Genomic DNA, 18,118 nt, shown 5'->3' on the forward strand with positions numbered 1-18,118 from the left:
AGTGGCCAAAAATGGTCGACCAAGTATTATGGAGTCATTTCCATTTTCTGAAGAATCCAGGACCACAAAATCCGCAGGATATATGAACTTGTCAACCTTAACTAACAGGTTCTCAATCAGCCCTTTAGGATATACTACTGATTGGTCCACCAACTCCAAGGACATCTGTATTGGCTTCACCTCCTCTATGCCAAGCTTTTTCACTAAAGAAGATGGGATTAGATTTATGCTTGCTCCTAAATCACACATTCCCTTGTTGATGAATAGGTTTCCAATAGTGCAGGGTAGGAAGAAACCTCCAGGATCTTCAAGCTTGGGAGGGAGTCCCTTTTTAATGATTTCACTGCATTCTTCACTAAGCATTACAGTCTCCTTTTCACTCCAACTTCTCTTCTTGTTGATGAGCTCTTTCAAGAACTTCGCATACAGAGGCATTTGCTCTAATGCCTCAGCTAAGGGTATGTTGATTTCCAGCTTCTTGAAAGTCTCAAGAAATTTGTGAAAATGCTGATCCTTTGTCTCTTTGTGAAATCTCTGTGGATAAGGCAGTGGTGGTGTTAAGTTCTTCTCCACTTGATATTGTCTTGGATTTGGTTCTTCCTTGATCTGCTTTCCTTTCTCCAGATTCTGTGGTTCGTTGTTTTCCTTTGTGAGTTTTTCTGGGACATCCTTGCTTAACATGTCCTTGTTGATGGATTCATCATTCTTTGTTGACTCATTGTCATTGTTCTTGGTTGCTCCTTGGTTACCATCCACTAACACTTTTCCACTTCTTAGTTGCACAACCTTGCATTCTTCTTTTGGGTTAGGAATGGTGTCACTTGGTAGTGAGCTTGATGGTTTTTCAACAGAAATCTGTTTGGAGATTTGCCCAATTTGCCGTTCTAAGTTCTTCATGGAAGCTTCTTGGTTCTTTGTTGTCAATTCTTGGTTCTTCATCATCTTTTCCATGAGCAGCTCTAGATTAGTGATCCTCTGGGATTCTTGTGAAATTGGTTGGTTTTGGGGTGTTGATGGATGATGATAGGTGTTTTGATTTGTTGGGTGGTTATTGGGTGGATAATGGTTAGAGTTGGGGTAATTATTTTGTGGTTTTCTGTATGTATTTTGGTTAGTGTTTGGCTGGGGATTGTGGATTGTGTTTTTCCAATTGTTTTGTGTTGAGTTCCTTTGCCATGGCTATTGGTTTTGATTATGGGTGTCTCCCCATCTGAGGTTGGGATGGTTCTTCCAAGATGGATTGTAAGTATCACCATAGACTTCATTTGTTCCAGGATTTTGGTTGTGCATGTACTGGACTTGCTCTTGCTGTTGCTCCTCTTGAGTTTCTTCACTTTGCACCCAAGTAGTTGGTGGTTGGCTTGTGGCACTCACTGATGCAACTTGCAAGCCATCAATCCTTTTGGCCATTTGCTCAAATTGTTGTTGAATCTGCTGCTGCATTATCTTGTTCTGAGCTAGAATTGAATCCACTCCTTCCAACTCCATTAATCCTCTTCTTTGTGATGGTTGGTGTTGTCTTTGATGAGCAAAGAAATATTGGTTATTGGCCACCATATCAATGAGGTTTTGAGCTTCCTCTGTAGTTTTCATGAGTTGCAAAGAGCCTCCAGCTGAATGGTCAAGTGCTTCTTGATCCTTAAGAGTGAGTCCCTCATAGAAGTTCTGCAACTTGTCCCACTCAGTGAACATCTCTGGTGGACATTTCCTCAATAGAGCCTTATATCTTTCCCATGCTTCATATAAGTTCTCAGCCTCCATTTGAGTGAATGTCTGCACCTCAGTCTTCAATCTTAGGATTCTTTGAGGGGGATAAAATTTGGCAAGGAATTTGCTCACTAAGTCATCCCAAGTGTTGATGCTTTCTTTTGGAAAGGTTTCTAGCCATTGAGTGGCTTTATCTCTGAGAGAAAATGGAAAGAGCAACAACTTGTAGCTATCAGGAGGTACACCATTGGTTTTCACCGTGTCACAGATTCTCAAGAAAGTAGATAAATGTTGATTTGGGTCCTCCAATGGTCCTCCTCCAAAAGAGCAGTTGTTTTGAACTAAAGTGATGAGTTGTGGCTTTAATTCAAAATTGTTTGCATTGACATTAGGAGGAAGAATGCTACTTCCACAGTGTCTAGCATTTGCAAATGTATATGAAGCCAGGACTCTTCGTTGTTGTTGGTTATTGTTGGCTCCTTCTCCTGGTTGATTGAGATCTCCTTCCATTTCTTGGAATTCCTCCTCAGATTCTTCCTCTCCAATAACGTTCTTCCCTCATTCAGCTCTTCTTATTCTTCGAAGAGTTCTTTGGTCAATTGCAGAGAGGACAGGGGAAGATCTTCCTGTACCTGACATACAAACACACAACAATAAACACACAGATCCAGAAAACCAATGAAACTTCAATCTATAGCTAGAATGAAGTTTTAGTTAGTTTAAGCAAAAATTCAAACAGTTAGTGTGTTAGTCAAAATTAAAATAATAGAAAAGAAAAAAAAATGCTTGATCTAGATCTCCACTTCACTTAATCATTGTCAATCTATTTCAATCCCGGCAACGGCACCAAAAACTTGATGTGTGGAAAGCGATCCAACACAAAACTCACCGGCAAGTGTACCGGGTCGCATCAAGTAATAATAACTCACATGAGTGAGGTCGATCCCACAGGGATGGAAGGATTGAGCAATTTTTGTTTAGTGGCTGATTTAGTCAAGCGAATCAAGTTTTGGTTGAGTGGGTTGTATTTAACAGAAGCTAAATTGTTTGGAAAGTAAAGGGAGAAGGGGAATTTGCAGTAAATTAAAGGACAGGAAAATAAACTTGCTGAATCTTAAAGAACAAGAAAGTAAATGACTGAAACTTAAAGTGCAAGAAATGTAAATTGCAGTAACTTAAATGGCAAGGAATGTAAATTGCTTGAATGTAAAAGGGATTTGAGGACTGGGATTGCAGAATCTAAACAAAGAGAAATTGAATTGCCACAATTAATAGAACAGAAACTGAGTTATGAACAATTAGAGTTCAAACAGAAATTGAGATTAAAGTGCAGCAGGGTTCACAGAAGAACCAAAAGTAAATTAGGATCTCAGGACTCCAGAGACTAGGTAGCAGAGCCTAGATCTCAATTACCTTCCTAGATCCAAGTTCTCAAAGCAATTGACAAGAAATTGAAGAAGAAACAGTAAAGAGAATGTAAATGGATTCAATTATGCAGAAAAGAAACTAAAGAGCTCTTGAGTGGAGATTGAGACAGAATTTCCTCAATTCTTAACACCCAAGACTCAAAACAAGAAAATTAAAAATGCCCAAGCAAGAACGAGGAAGAAGAGAGATCAATTCCCCTCCCTAATTCTCTGAAATCTCAGTGAAGACACCAAGAGAAGTTCCAAAGTGCAAAAATAAAATTCAAAGCTCAAAGAAAGTGCAAAATTCAAAAGCAAAGCAAAAGGTCCTAATTACATCAAACTAGCTCCTATTTATACACTTTCTATTCTTGGATTTTGGGATTTGGATGGGCTTTTGATTTGGTGAAGAAATGAATTGAATTGGAATTTTAATTAAATTTTCGGCCCAAAATAATAGCTTCTAGGAGGCTGCCCTGCCCTTGCGGAGGGCAGGGCAGAAAATTGATGTGTGGTGCGGCTTGGTGCGGGCTGGTGCGGTCTTGGTGCGCAGAACGCTGCCCTGCCCTCGCGGAGGGCAGGGCAGGAAAAATTGGTGCGCCAGATGGGTGCTGTGGTGCGCTGCTGGTGCTGCCAGATTCATTCCTTGGTGCGCCAGACTCGTTTCTTGGTGCGCCAGAATCATGCCACACAAAATGCTGCCCTGCCCTCGCGGAGGGCAGGGCAGTGTTTTCACTTTGATGTCCCGAGTTCGAATCCTGGCTGCTACACACGCTTATTCATTTTCTTTGGCTTTCTTGGCACGGTAATGGAACTTAGTTCCTTGCTTCCTCATGGTCCCGTGTTCAACTCTTGTGGCAAGCATTTGGAGACATTTTCCTTTGATTTTCTCCCCTTGTGAGCCCGATACTGCCCTTGTGGAGGGCAGGGCAACATTTTCTTCTTATTGATTCCAAGGCACAGATTTGTGCTCTGCCCTTGTAGTGGGCAGGGCAGAGTTGCCTTTTATGCCTTGTTCCCTTATGTTGCCCTCCTAGAGGGCAGTGTGCCCTTGTGGAGGGCAATGCTTGCCTCCCCCATTGCATGCGGCACACTTTTCCTTCCTTTGACCACGCTTCCTTCTCCTTGGGTCACGCTTTCTTAGGCCACGCTTTTCTCTTTTATTCTTTTCTTCACCTAAAATAAACCAAAACAACCACTCCAAGCATCACTAAATTCATAAGGCTTATAAATCAATTAAAATTCAATTAAAATTAGCTTAAACCTCATGAGTTAACATTAATTTCATGATGGTTGCTTGATTTAAAGAAGTTATGCATTTTCATTCCAAATCACTTACTTAGGATGCAAGAAAGTGTATAAAGACTAATAAAACAAGTGAAATTAGCTTGAAAAATGGGTATATGATGACTTGTCATCAGTGGCATTGGCTAGGTGATGCCAGGGCATTTTGGGCAGTTTCACTGACCTTTTCTTTACTGTTTTTAGGGTAGTTTCATGCATTTTCTTAGGAAATGAGCAAGTATTTGGTTGAAAATGCAACCATACCATGATTCAAACAAACATTGTGAATTTTGAACGATTTCATGAGAATTATGCATGAATTATATGATAAATTGGATGATGCATGATCCATGATTAAGAGCAAGACTTTGATGCACTTTGTTTGATTGATTTCAGGCCAAAAGAAGAAGAGAAGAGCCACGTTGGTGGCTACGTTAGTTACACTAACGTGGGCACTAACGTGGAAGGGAGGAAAGCCCCAACGTTAGTGAGAAAAGTTAGTGGCATTAACTTTGAAGAAAGGAAATAGAGCCAACGTTAGTGACACTTAACATTATCACTAACGTTGGCAAATGCTCATAAGTGGCCACGTTAGAGTCCACATTAACTTAGTTAACGTGGCCTCTAACGTTAAAAGGGGGAAGAGAAACCAACGCTAGTGACATTCAACACTGTCACTAACGTTGGCCTAAAGTGCAACATGCCACGTTAACTCCCACGTTAAGTTGGTTAACGTGGGAGCTAACGTAAGAAGCAAGGGTGGTCGACAACGTTAGTGACACCCAACATTGTCACTAACGTTGGAAGCCACCAAACAACCCCCAAGGAGCCACGTTAACTTCCATGTTAACTTAGTTAACGTGGAGGCTAACGTGTAAGAAGAGGGTGATGACCAACGTTAGTGACACTCAACATTGTCACTAACATTGGAAGGAGCCACACAAGCCACTAAGAGCCACGTTAACTCCCACGTTAACTTAGTTAACGTGGTAGTTAACGTGGGCAAAAGTCCCACCTAGCAGCCTAACCATGCCTTCTTCTAACATGCATAACTTGAGCCACAAAGCTCCAAATGAGATGATTCCAGTGGCATTGGAAAGTAGGATTCCAGAGCTTTCCAAGCATATATAGTACTACATGGTTGACACTAAATTTGAGGAAGAAAACCTGCCCCGAAAGTGCAATGATGAACATGGTATCAACCTGTATTAAGGCCAACTGACCTCGTCGCCTTCCAAGAAGTATAACTCGAGTTGTAGAGCTCCAAATGATGCGCTTCCAAAGGCCTTAGTAGACATCCAGGGCTTTCCAACAATATATAATAGTATGGGGTGGACACTAAGTTTGAGCTTCAGAAACGGGAAATCACTAGCGTTATTGGGACTCAACATTTTCATTAACGCTAGCGACCATGCCAGCGACCATGTCCACTTCAAAGGCGCATAACTTGAGTTACAGAGGTCCAATTGAGGTGATTTTCGTTGCGTTAGAAAGTTGACATTCAGATATTTCCAACGATATATAATACTCTATAGTGGGCATGAAATTGGAGCACAAACAAGAGGCATCTTTTAAGCCCCCAAAACACCAACTGGGCAGCCAGTGCAACGTTAGCCACAATAACTTTAGCACTAACGCCACACTTGTAGCGTTAGAGTGGCTAACTTTGCACTAACTTTAGCACCTGGACCTCAACTTGACTCACTTCTCTCTCAAGTCCACTTCAAAGCTCAAGCAAGCAAGCCCACAATTGTCAACCAATCAAGACCACAAGAAGCATCTAGAATAGGAATTTTCATTTAATTGTAATTTGCTTTTAATTTCATTTTGTAATTTAGGAGAGCTTATATAAAGGCCTTAGTCTTTACATTGAAAGCATCCTGGAATGGAGGGGTCTTCGGACTCCCTCCCCTCACACACTTTTCTTTCTTTTCATTGTACTTTTCATTTTATGAATTTTGAAGTTTCAATTTTAGTTTTAATCTTCATCTCTACTTTTATGCACTTTCTTTCTTTTTATTTTGTTAGAGTAATGACCAACTAACTCTTTTCATTGGGTTAGAGAGCTCTATTGTGATTTAATGGATTAAGTGTAGTTCTTCTTCTTCTTCTTCTTTCTTTTCTCTTGATTTTACTAGAGAGCTTTCGATCTTCATCCAATTGGGTAGTTATCTTGGAAAAGAAACTATTCATACTTGGATCTCTTTTGAACCTTGAAAGAGGAATGAAGAGATCATGCTAGAAATGCTTTCTCATGCTGGACCAAATTGGGTGTGGATGGATATGTGACTATAATCCTTCCAACACTTGATTTGGGAAATGCATGTGGTATAATCAGTGACCATGCTTCATCTCTTCTCATGAGCAATTGACCAAGGAATTGGCTATTGATCAAGATTTGAGAGATTGAATTACAAGTAATTGTAATTCGATCACTTAAGATTGCCAAGGAGATCAATGAATGATTGAGGAAGAGATGAGAATGAGCTTGATCCGGAGGATTGCAATATCTCTTGATCCCAATGTTCATCTTGTTTTTATTTCTTACATTTACTTTTCTTGCCATTTTATTTTTCTGCACCTTATTGGTTTCTTTACTTTTCTGTAAATTTACAATTCCTGCTGCTCATCATCCAAATCTGAATCGTCTAACTAGGATAATCAATTAACCATTGATTGCTTAATCCATTAATCTCTGTGGGATTCGACCCCACTCTATTGTGGGTTTTACTTGAGAACAAATCGGTACACTTGCCGAAGGGGAATTTGTTGCGAGACAAGTTTTCCGTGCAGAAAGTTTATGGCGCCGTTGCCGGGGATTGATTGTGCATCGACAATGATTACATTAGAGGATCACTAGATTGAGCATTTTTGTTTTGTTTGATTTAATTTTCTGTTTGAGTAATTGATGCCAGGGCATTTTTGGCCAGTTTTACTGACCTTTTCTTTACTGTTTTTAAGGTAGTTTCATGCATTTTCTTAGGAAATAAGCTAGTTTTGGGTAGATATTCACTTACATCTTGATTCAAGCAAACATTGTGAATTTTGAATGATTTCATGAGAATTATGCATAAATTGAATGATAAATTGGATGATGCATGATCCCATGATTAAGAGCAAGACTTTGATGCACTTTGTTTGATTGATTTCAGGCCAAAAGAAGAAGAGAAGAGCCACGTTAGTGGCTACGTTAGTTACACTAACGTGGGCACTAACGTGGAAGGAAGGAAAGCCACAACGTTAGTGAGAAAAGTTAGTGGCATTAACTTTGAAGAAAGGAAATGGAGCCAACGTTAGTGACACTTAACATTATCACTAACGTTGGACCAAGCTCATGAGTGGCCACGTTAGAGTCTACGTTAACCTAGTTAACGTGGCCTCTAACGTTAAGAAGGAAGGGAGGAAGCCAACGTTAGTGACACTCAACATTGTCACTAACGTTGGCCAAAGCACATTAAGCCACGTTAACTCCCACGTTAACCTAGTTAACGTGGAAGGTAACGTGAAGGAACAAATTGGTCGACAACGTTAGTGACACCCAACATTGTCACTAACGTTGGAAGCAACCACACAACCCCCCAAGGAGCCACGTTAACTTAGTTAACGTGGAGGCTAACGTGTGAAAAAAGAAGGTGCTCACCAACGTTAGTGACACCCAACATTGTCACTAACGTTGGAAGGAGCCACACATGCCACCATGAGCCACGTTAACTCCCACGTTAACTTAGTTAACGTGGAAGTTAACGTGGTACCTGACAGTCTGACCATGCCTTCTTCAAACACGCATAACTTGAGCCACAAAGCTTCAAATGAGGTGATTCCAATGGCATTGGAAAGTAGGATTCCAGAGATTTCCAAGCATATATGGAACTACATGGTTGACACTAAATTTGAGGGAGAAAACCTGCCCCGAAAGTGCAGTGATGAACATGGTATCAACCTGTATTAAGGCCAATTGACCTCTTCACCTTCCAGGAAGTGTAACTCGAGTTGTAGGGCTCCAAATGATGCGCTTTTAATAGCGTTGGAAAGTAGACATTCAGAGCTTTCCAACAATATATAATAGTATGGGGTGGACACTAAGTTTGAGCTTCAGAAACTGGCAATAATGAAGCCCTGATCGCTAGCGTTATTGGCACTCAACTTTTTCATTAACGCTAGCGACGATGCCAGCGACCATGTCCACTTCAAAGGAGCATAACTTGAGCTAAAGAGATCCAATTGAGGTGATTCCAGTTGCGTTAGAAAGCTGACATTCAGAGCTTTCCAACGATATATAATAATCTATAGTGGGCATGAAATTGAAGCACGAACCAGAGGCATCTTTTAAGCCCCAAAAACACCAACTGGTAGCAAGTGTGACGTTAGCCACACTAACTTCAGCACTAACGCCACACTTGTAGTGTTAGTGTGGCTAACGGTAGCACTAACATTGGCACCTGGACCTCAACTTTACTCACTTCTCTCTCAAGTCCACTTCAAAACCCAAGCAAGCAAGCCCACAATTGTCAACCAATCAAGACCATAAGAAGCATCTAGAATAGGAATTTTCATTTAAGTGTAATTTGCTTTTAATTTCATTTTGTAATTTAGGAGAGCCTATATAAAGGCCTTAGTTTTTACATTCAAGAATTTGAGGTATGGGAGAATTGAAGGAAGGGGGAGAGAGTGAAGACCAATTCGAACTTTTGTGAATTGGCACACTCCAAGGGGAGTGGGTCTTCGGACCCCTCCCCTCAACCACTCTTCTTCCTTTTCTTTTCTTTTCTTTTTCTTAGTAGTAGTTTAATTCTAGTTTGTACCTTTCATTTATGAATTTTGAAGTTTCAATTTTAGTTTTAATCTTCATCTTTACTTTTCTGCACTTTCTTTCTTTTCTATTTTGGTAGAGCAATGACCAACTAACTCTTTACATTGGGTTAGAGAGCTCTATTGTGATTCAATGGATTAAGTGTAGTTCTTATTCTTCTTCTTCTGTCTTTTCTCTTGATTTTACTAGAGAGATTCTATTCTTCATCCCATTGGGTAGTTCTCTTGGAAAAGAAGCTATTCAAACTTGGATCTCTTTTGAGCCTTGAAAGAGGAATGAAGAGATCAAGCTAGAAATACTTTCTCATGCTGGACCAAGTTGGGTTGGGATGGATATGTGACTATAATCCCCCCAATACTTGATTTGGGAAATGCATGTGGTATAATCAGTGACCATACTTCATCTCTTCTCATGAGCAATTGACCAAGGAATTGGCTATTGATCAAGATTTGAGAGATTGGGTTACCAAGGAATTGGAATCCAATCACTTAAGATTGCCAAGGAGATCAATGAATGCATTGATTGAGGAAGAGATGAGAATGAATTTGATCTGGAGAATTGCAATATCTCTTGATCCCAATGTTCATTTTATTTTTAGTTCTTACATTTACTTTTCTTGCCATTTTACTCTTCTGCACTTTATAGCTTTTCTTTACTTTTATGCCATTTACATTTCCTTGTTACTTATCACTCCAATATGATTTGTCTAACTAGGATAATCAATTAATCATTGTTTGCTTAATCCGTTAATCTCACAATAGAGTGAGGTCGAATTGTCGTCAAGTAAAAACTTACAATAGAGTGAGGTCGAATCCCACAGGGATTGATTGATCAAGCAACTTTAATTAGAGGAATGTTCTAGTTGAGCGAATCCATGAATAGAGTTGATACTTGCAGAAAATAAAATGGCGGGAAAGTAAATGACTGAAAGTAAATTGCAGAATTGTAATTGGGAATGGGGGAATTGCTCATAAAAGTAAATTACAGAAATTAATGAGAATGGGTAAGATCAGAAATGGGGAGTTCATTGGGCTCAGGGGATGTTGCATTCTCCGGATCAATTTCATTCTCATCTCTTCCTCAATCAATGCACTCATTGATCACCTTGGCAATCTTAAGTGATTGAACAACAATTTCTTGTGGTTCAATCTCTCAAATCTTGATCAATAGCCAATTCCTTGGTCAATTGCTCATGAGAAGAGATGAAGTATGGTCACTGATTATACCACATGCATTTCCCAAATCAAGTGTTGAGAGGGTTATAGCCACATACCCATCCACACCCAATGTGGTCCAGCATGAGGAAGCATTTCTAGCTGATCTCTTCATTCCTCTTTCAAGGTTCCGAAGAGATCCAAGTTTGAATAGCTTCTTTTCCAAGATAACTATCCAATTGAATGGAGATCGAATGCTTTCAAGTAAAATCAAGAGGAAATATAGAAGAAGAATAATGAAAACTAGTATTGATCCATCAAATTACAACAGAGCTCCCTAACCCAATGAAAGGGGTTTAGTTGTTCATAGCTCTAGAAATCAAAATCAAAGATGGAGAATACATGATAAAGCTAGAAGTGCAGAGAAAGTAAAATACAAAGAGTAGTTCTATTTCCTAGCTCTCCGTCCGTCCCCCAAACAATTCAAAGCAACTCTTATATATACTATTCTTCTCAGCTTCTAGTTGGCTTTTCAAGTCTTGGGCCTTTGGGTCTTGAGTTTGAAGCAGTTCCTTTATTCATTTGGGCTTGGCTTTACTTGCAGAGAGAAAGTGTGAAGTGGGTAGAGACTTTAGCTCAAGACGTCAGGGGTGTTTAACATTTAGCGAAAGTATAAGTTTGAGAACGTTAGGGACAATTAACATTGTCACTAACGTTCCAATGCACCCCTTAGCCTCACGTTAAAGTCCACGTTAACTAGGTTAACAAGGCTTCTAACGTGGCTTTTGCCAACCTTCGAGAACGTTAGTGACACTCAACATTGTCACTAACGTTCCAGTGTGCCACTTCTTGCTTCACGTTTAAGCTCACGTTAACTAAGTTAACGTGGCTTCTAACGTGGCTTTTGCCAACCTTCGAGAACGTTAGTGACACTCAACATTGTCACTAACGTTTCAATGTGCCCATAGGTCACACGTTAGAGTACACGTTAACTAAGTTAACGTGGCTTCTAACGTGGCCACTCTTAGCCATCCCAACGTTAGTGACAATGTTGAGTGTCACTAACGTTGGCCCATCCTTCATTCCTCATCGTTAGCTTCCACGTTAACCAAGTTAACGGGGAAGTTAACGTGGCTCTTGGGGGTTGTGTGGTTGCTTCAACGTTAGTGACAATGTTGAGTGTCACTAACGTTGTCGACAACTCTTCATCTCTTACGTTAGCTCCTACGTTAACCAAGTTAACGTGGGAGTTAACGTGGTACTTTGCACCTTAGGCCAACGTTAGTGACAATGTTGAGTGTCACTAACGTTGGCTTCTCTTCCCCCTTTAACATTAAAGGCCACGTTAACTAGGTTAACGTGGCTCCTAACGTGGCCATTTGTGAGCAATTGCCAACGTTAGTGACAATGTTAAGTGTCACTAACGTTGGCTCAACTTCTCTTCTCCACGTTAGAGTTCACGTTAACTTAGTTAACGTGACTCCTTAACGTGGCAATGATGGCTTTTGAGAGTGTTATTGGCAATCACTTTTCTCCTTAGCCTTGCAAGTTACTCCCATTCTTTGCTTCCTTTGTCCTGAAATCAAGCAATAAAGTGCATCAAAGTTCTAATCCAAGTCATGGGGGATGCAATATCAATTTTGTCATTAAAATCATGCAAAATCCTCATGAAATCATGTAAAATGCACAATGCATGCTTGAATCAGGATGTAAATGATTTTCTACCCAAAACTAGCTTATTTCCTAAGAAAATGCAATGAAACTACCTAAAAACAATAACGAAAAGGTCAGTGAAACTGGCCAAAATGCCCTAGCATCACTAGGGGTTCTGCCTCGATCCATTTTATGAAGTAGTCTATTCTTACTATGAGGAATTTGACTTGTCCCGATCCTTGAGGAAAAGGTCCGAGGAGATCGAGTCTCCATTTTGCGAATGGCCAAGGTGAGGTTACGCTGATGAGTTCCTCTGGCGGAGCGGTGTGAAAGTTGGCATGTTTCTGACATGATGAACATGTCCTTACAAATTTTGTGGCTTGTTTTTGTAGAGTTGGCCAATAAAATCCTGCCCGAAGTACTTTTTTGGCGAGTGCCTGTGCTCCGAGGTGATTGCCACAAATGCCACTGTGTACTTCTTCTAGGACATCTTTTGTGTTGGAAGTCGGCACGCATTTTAGCAATGGTATTGAAATCCCTCTTTTGTATAGAGTATTATTTATGATGGTATAATATTGTGCTTCCCATTTTAACCTCTTTGCCTCTTTCTCATCTGTGGGGAGGGCTTCTGTTTTGAGGTAGTTAATTATGGGAGCCATCCATCCCTGATCGTGACCTTTTATGGCTGGGACTTTTTCCTCTTCTAAGATTGATGGATTCTGTAGAATTTCTTGGATGAGGCTTCTATTTTTTCCTCCTGGTTTGGTGCTGGCTAGTTTTGAGAGTGCATCGGCCCGGGCATTCTGTTCTCGGGGTATATGACGAATCTCATACTCTCCGAGTTGTCCAAGCTGTTCTGTGGTTTTGTCCAAACACTTTTTCATAGTGGGATCTTTGGCTTGATAGCTTCATGTTATTTGTGAAGTAACTACCTATGAGTAGCTGAAGACGATAAGTTTTTTAGCTCCAACCTCCCTGGCCAGCTTCAAACCAGCTAGTAGTGCCTCATATTCCGCTTGATAGGCAGGGAACCCGAATTTGAGGGAAAGTTCGATTTGGGTTCCCTGGTCGCTTTCAATTATTACGCCCGTGCCACTTCCCGTTTTATTTGAGGAACCATCCACGTATAGATTCCATTCTGTGGGGATTTCCGGTGTGTCCGTGAATTTCGCGATGAAGTCGACCAGATATTGAGATTTGATGGCCGTCCGAGCTTCGTATTGAAGGTCGAATTCGTCAACTCGACTGCCCATTGCAAGATTCTGCCTGCCAAGTCTATTTTCTGTAGGATCCCTTTTATGAGTTGGTTGGTCCGAACTTTGATGGTGTGAGACTGGAAGTATGGGCGAAGTCATCGTGATGTTAGTATATGGTGTGAGACTTGAACTTTTTCTATTTTCTGGTAGTTCAGCTCGGATCCTTGTAATGCTTTGCTGATAGAGTATATGGGTTGTTGCCCGCTGTTGTCTTCTCAGACTAGTGCTGAGGCTATTGCCCGATTGCCCGCCGCGAGGTACAGTATGAGTGGTTCTCCTTCCCGTGGCCGACTTAGTATAGGTGGCCGTCCCAGGAATCTTTTGAAGTTTTGGAAGGCTTGCTCGCATTCCGCTGTCCATTCAAACTCCTTTCCCTTCCTGAGAGTGGCGTAGAAAGGGAGTGATCTTATTGCTGATCCGGCCTGGAATCTCGATAAGGCTGCCAACCTCCCGTTGAGTTGTTGTACCTCTTTAACACAAGTTGGACTTTTCATGTCGAGTATGGCCCTACACTTGTTCGTGTTTGCCTCGATTCCTCTCTGTGTGATCATAAAACCCAAGAATTTACCAGCTTCTACTGTGAAGGTGTATTTTGTGGGATTGAGTCACAAGTCGTGTCGTCATTTGGTGTTGAATACTTGTGTCAGATCGGATAATAACATCTCTTCGTTTTGCGTCTTTACTAGCATGTCGTCCACGTAGACCTCCATGACCTTTCCGATGTGATCTGAAAAAACCTTGTTCATTAATCTTTGGTAAGTGGCTCCCATGTTTTTAAGACCAAAGGGCATAACAATGTAGCAGTAATTTGCCTTTGGGGTTAAGAATGAGGTTTTTTCTTGGTCGGGTGGGTATATTGGGAAGTATCTTTTGGGGTGGTGTCCGCGTTTTTATGCAGCGTTTTTTCCTCTAGATATGAGGTATGGTCATTGTCATGGTCATTTGCCATGGTGATGGGATGACTTCAGGGTTCCCTAGCAACAGTGCCAATGTTCCGAGGGTTACCTGAAACTGTAGGTCGATCTCGGATGAGATCTTCTGTGCTAGTCGGAACGGTTGTATTCGGTTTGTTAGACTTGATGGTGGTGCTGATTCCTTCGTCCCCGGAGGGTGGGGGGTACCTACAAGGGACTCCAATGCTTAAGTTAGCAAAGGTATTAAGCAGGTATTGAGTAGAATTAGAGTATGAGTTATACCTGGGTGCTCCAGTGTATTTATAATGGTGTAGGGTGACCTTTGCAGATAAGATAAGTTAGTTATCTTATCTTATCTTTATCCTTATCTTCAAGTGTGGTCATCTTATCTTCAGAGGAACCGCCCTACCCTTGGTAGGCTTGGGTTGCCTTAGGATTTGGGTCGTGTTCCTCTATTTTGGGCCTTTTACTGGGCTTCCCTAGTAGCTTGGCCGAGCTCTTTGAGAAGAGGTCGGGTCGTCCTGACCTTAAGAGGTCGGTTGCTTCGTCTGTAGAATATCCCGGGTCGGACAGCCCGACCCAGGGTATGAACAGGTACCACCACCCTCTGGTGACGAAGGATCAACACCACCACCAAGTCCAACAAGTCGGACACGGCGGTTCCGACCACCATCATCAAGTTGGACATAGTAACTCCGACCAGCACAGAAGATCTCATCCGAGATCAACCTACAGTTTCAGGTAACCCACGGAACAATATTTTCTTCCCAATTCTCTTCTCTTATTCAAATTGTGATTCAGTGCTTCTCATGTCAGGAGGGTCGTTGTTGGTTGTCCCTTTTGAATCTTGTGGTTTCTGATCCTCTTTGGACTCCTTTGGTTGTGATATTACTTGGAGTTCTTGTTTTTCTACCAAGGAGGTCTCTAGAGGCTCTACTTGTGGTTCATTGCTACTTTCCTCCAGGAGTAGTTCATTGTGATCATCCTTCAACTCCTTATTTTCTTGTTCAGATTCATGTGTGGGCTTGAAGGCATGAAAGGTGAGTTATTCATCATGTATTCTCAATATCAACTCCCCTTTCTCCACATCTAAGAGTGCTCTGGCAGTAGCCAAAAATGGTCTCCCCAGAATGATTGGATAAAGATAGATGTCTTCCATCTCAAGAACAACAAAATCTACAGGGAGGAAGTACTTTCCTACTTTCACCAATACATTTTCAACCACTCCTATTGCCTTTTTCTTGGTCTTGTCAGCCAATTGGAGGATTACATCTGCGGATTTTAACTCATTGATCTGCAACTTCTTTGTGAGAGACAGGGGCATTAAATTTATGCTTGCTCCAAGATCACAAAATCCTCTATCAATCATTGTGTCTCCTATAGCACAAGGGATGTAAAAACTCCCTGGTCTTCTTTGAGGGTAACTTCTTCTGAATAAGGGCACTGCTTTCCTTATTCATCACTATTGTTTATCCACCCTTTAGGGTAGTCTTCTTTCTTAGTGAGCAACTTCTTCATGCATTTGATGTATGATGGAATCTGTTGAAGAGTTTCGATGAAAGGAATGTTGATGTGGAGAGACTTGAATGTATCTAGGACTCTAGAATATGTCTTCTCCTTCTCACCACCCCTGAGTCTCTGAGGGAATGGTGCCATTGGTACATATGATTTAAAGAATTCCTTCATCTGTGCAGGGCCAACTCCTTGTTCTTCCTCTTCCAATTTTTTTTGAATCTTCTGAGTTATGCTCTGATGGCCTGCAATTTCCTTTCTCCAAAATCTCTTCATCTCTTAGAGTGATCGCTTTGTAGTCCTCCCATCTCACATTCTTTGTCTCTCCTCTTGGGTTCTTCTCAGTATTACTTGGGAAGCTGTCAGTAGACTTAGGAATTTGCTGAGAGAAGTATCCTACTTGAGATTCAAGCTTTTTGATGGTCTCTCATCGACTTTTCATACTAGACCTCACTTCATCCTTGAATGTTCTGTTGTCTTGAACCTCCTTGCAAATATTTTCCAGCAAGGCTTCAATCCTGGATAGTCTATCCTCAGATGGTGGTGGAGGCTTAGAATTTGGGGGTAGAGAGTTGGTGCACGAAATTGTGATCATCAACAATGACGCCAACTACTTGGAGCTCTCAAACGCGAATCACACTTTGTCACAACTTCACACAACTAACCAGCAAGTGCACTGAGTCGTCCAAGTAATAAACGTTACGTGAATAAGGGTCGATCCCACAGAGATTGTTGGTATGAAGCAAGCTATGGTCATCTTGTAAATCTCAGTTAGGCGAATTCAAATGGTTATAATGGTTTTTGAATATAAAGATAAATAAATCATAAAATAGAGATAGATATACTTATGTAAATCATTGGTGGGAATTTCAGATAAGTGTATGGAGATGCTTTGTTCCTTCTGAATCTCTGCTTTCCTACTGCTTTCATCCAATCATTCTTACTCCTTTCTATGGAAAGCTGTATGTAGGGCGTCACTGTTGTCAATGGATACTTCCCATCCTCTCAGTGAAAATGGTCCAAATGCTCTATCACAGCATGGCTAATCATCTATCGGTTCTCGATCATGTTGGAATAGAATCCAGTGATTCTTTTGCGTCTGTCACTACGCCCAACACTCGCAAGTTTGAAGCTCGTTACAGTCATCCCATCTCAGATCCTACTCGGAATACCACATACAAGGTTTAGACTTTTTGGATCTTAGGAATGGCCGCCAATAATTCTAGTTTATACCACGAAGACTCCGATCTTTCGGAATGGAGGCTAAGAGACACGCGCTCGATCTAAGGTAGAATGGGAGTGGTTGTCAGGCACGCGTTCATAGGTGAGAATGATGATGAGTGTCACGGATCATCATATTCATCATGTTGAAGTACAGCGAATATCTTAGAATAAGAATAAGCTAAATTGAATAGAAGAATAATAGTAATTGCATTAATACTCGAGGAACAGCAGAGCTCCACACCTTAATATATGGTGTGTAGAAACTCCACCGTTGAAAATACATAAGTGATAATGGTTCAGGCATGGCCGAATGGCCAGCCCCCACGAAGGTCTAAAATCGCATACACTGATTAAAGATTGATAAACCACTATTTTATGATTCATATTGTGTTTAATTGTGTGGTTTTATCAAGTCTTTGCCCACTTATTCATATGATTTGCATGTAATTACAATTCCTTCCTAAAAGTATTCTATGATTGAAAACATGCTTCTGTGGCTTTTATTTTCTTTTATTTAATCCTCTCTTATTACCATTAAATGCCTTGATATGTGTGTTAAGTGATTTCAGGAATTACAGGGCAGGAATGGCTTAAAGGATGGAAAGAAAGCATGCAAAAATGGAAGGAACACAAAGAATAGAGGAGATAACCAGCGAGAAGTCACGTGGTCACATGGCTGACGCGACCGGGCGAAATGGAAGAAATAACAGTGACGCGCTCGCGTGGCTGACGCAACCGTGCGGATTGGAAGTTGCATGAACGACGCGAATGCATGGATGACGTGCACGCGTGGTACAAAAAACGCTGAGTGACGGGAATGCGTGGACGATGCGGCCGCGTGACGTGCGCGATCTGCAGAATTTTTGAAGTCGCTGGCAGAGTTTTTGGGCCGGATTTCAACCCAGTTTTCGGCCCACAAACATAGATTAGAGCCAGAAAACATGCAAAGACAGAGAACAACATTCATTCTGCATAATTTTTAGTTTTTAGATCTGAATTTACTTCTCCCCTAGGTTTTACTCACTTGAACATTCATAATTAGGATTTTGAAGGTTTTGGCTTTAGCTCTTGAGAAGAGTCTACATCCGGTACTTGTCATTATATTCTGTTATTTACTTTTCATTTATTCTTCCATATTCTTAATTCCCCCAGAGTTGACATTGGATTATTTTCACAAGTTATTAATATAGACTATTTT

At 41.0% G+C, this 18,118-nt stretch overlaps 1 protein-coding gene across 1 annotated transcript; it reads right to left on the reverse strand.

Annotated features, from left to right (window-relative positions):
- Positions 1 to 15,229: 15,229 nt before the first annotated feature.
- Positions 15,230 to 15,553, reverse strand: LOC140183501 (uncharacterized). Its single transcript, XM_072231950.1, has one exon. The coding sequence runs from the start codon at positions 15,551 to 15,553 to the stop codon at positions 15,230 to 15,232; it is 324 nt and encodes a 107-aa protein (XP_072088051.1).
- Between the last annotated feature and the right edge of the window lie 2,565 nt (positions 15,554 to 18,118).

This window comes from Arachis hypogaea, chromosome 3 (genome assembly GCF_003086295.3).
Source record: "Arachis hypogaea cultivar Tifrunner chromosome 3, arahy.Tifrunner.gnm2.J5K5, whole genome shotgun sequence".
NCBI lineage: Eukaryota > Viridiplantae > Streptophyta > Magnoliopsida > Fabales > Fabaceae > Arachis > Arachis hypogaea.

Bases quoted from the DNA above. Each gene is read 5' to 3' on its own strand.
- LOC140183501 (XM_072231950.1), bottom strand. From the start codon at position 15,553: ATGATTGATAGAGGATTTTGTGATCTTGGAGCAAGCATAAATTTAATG.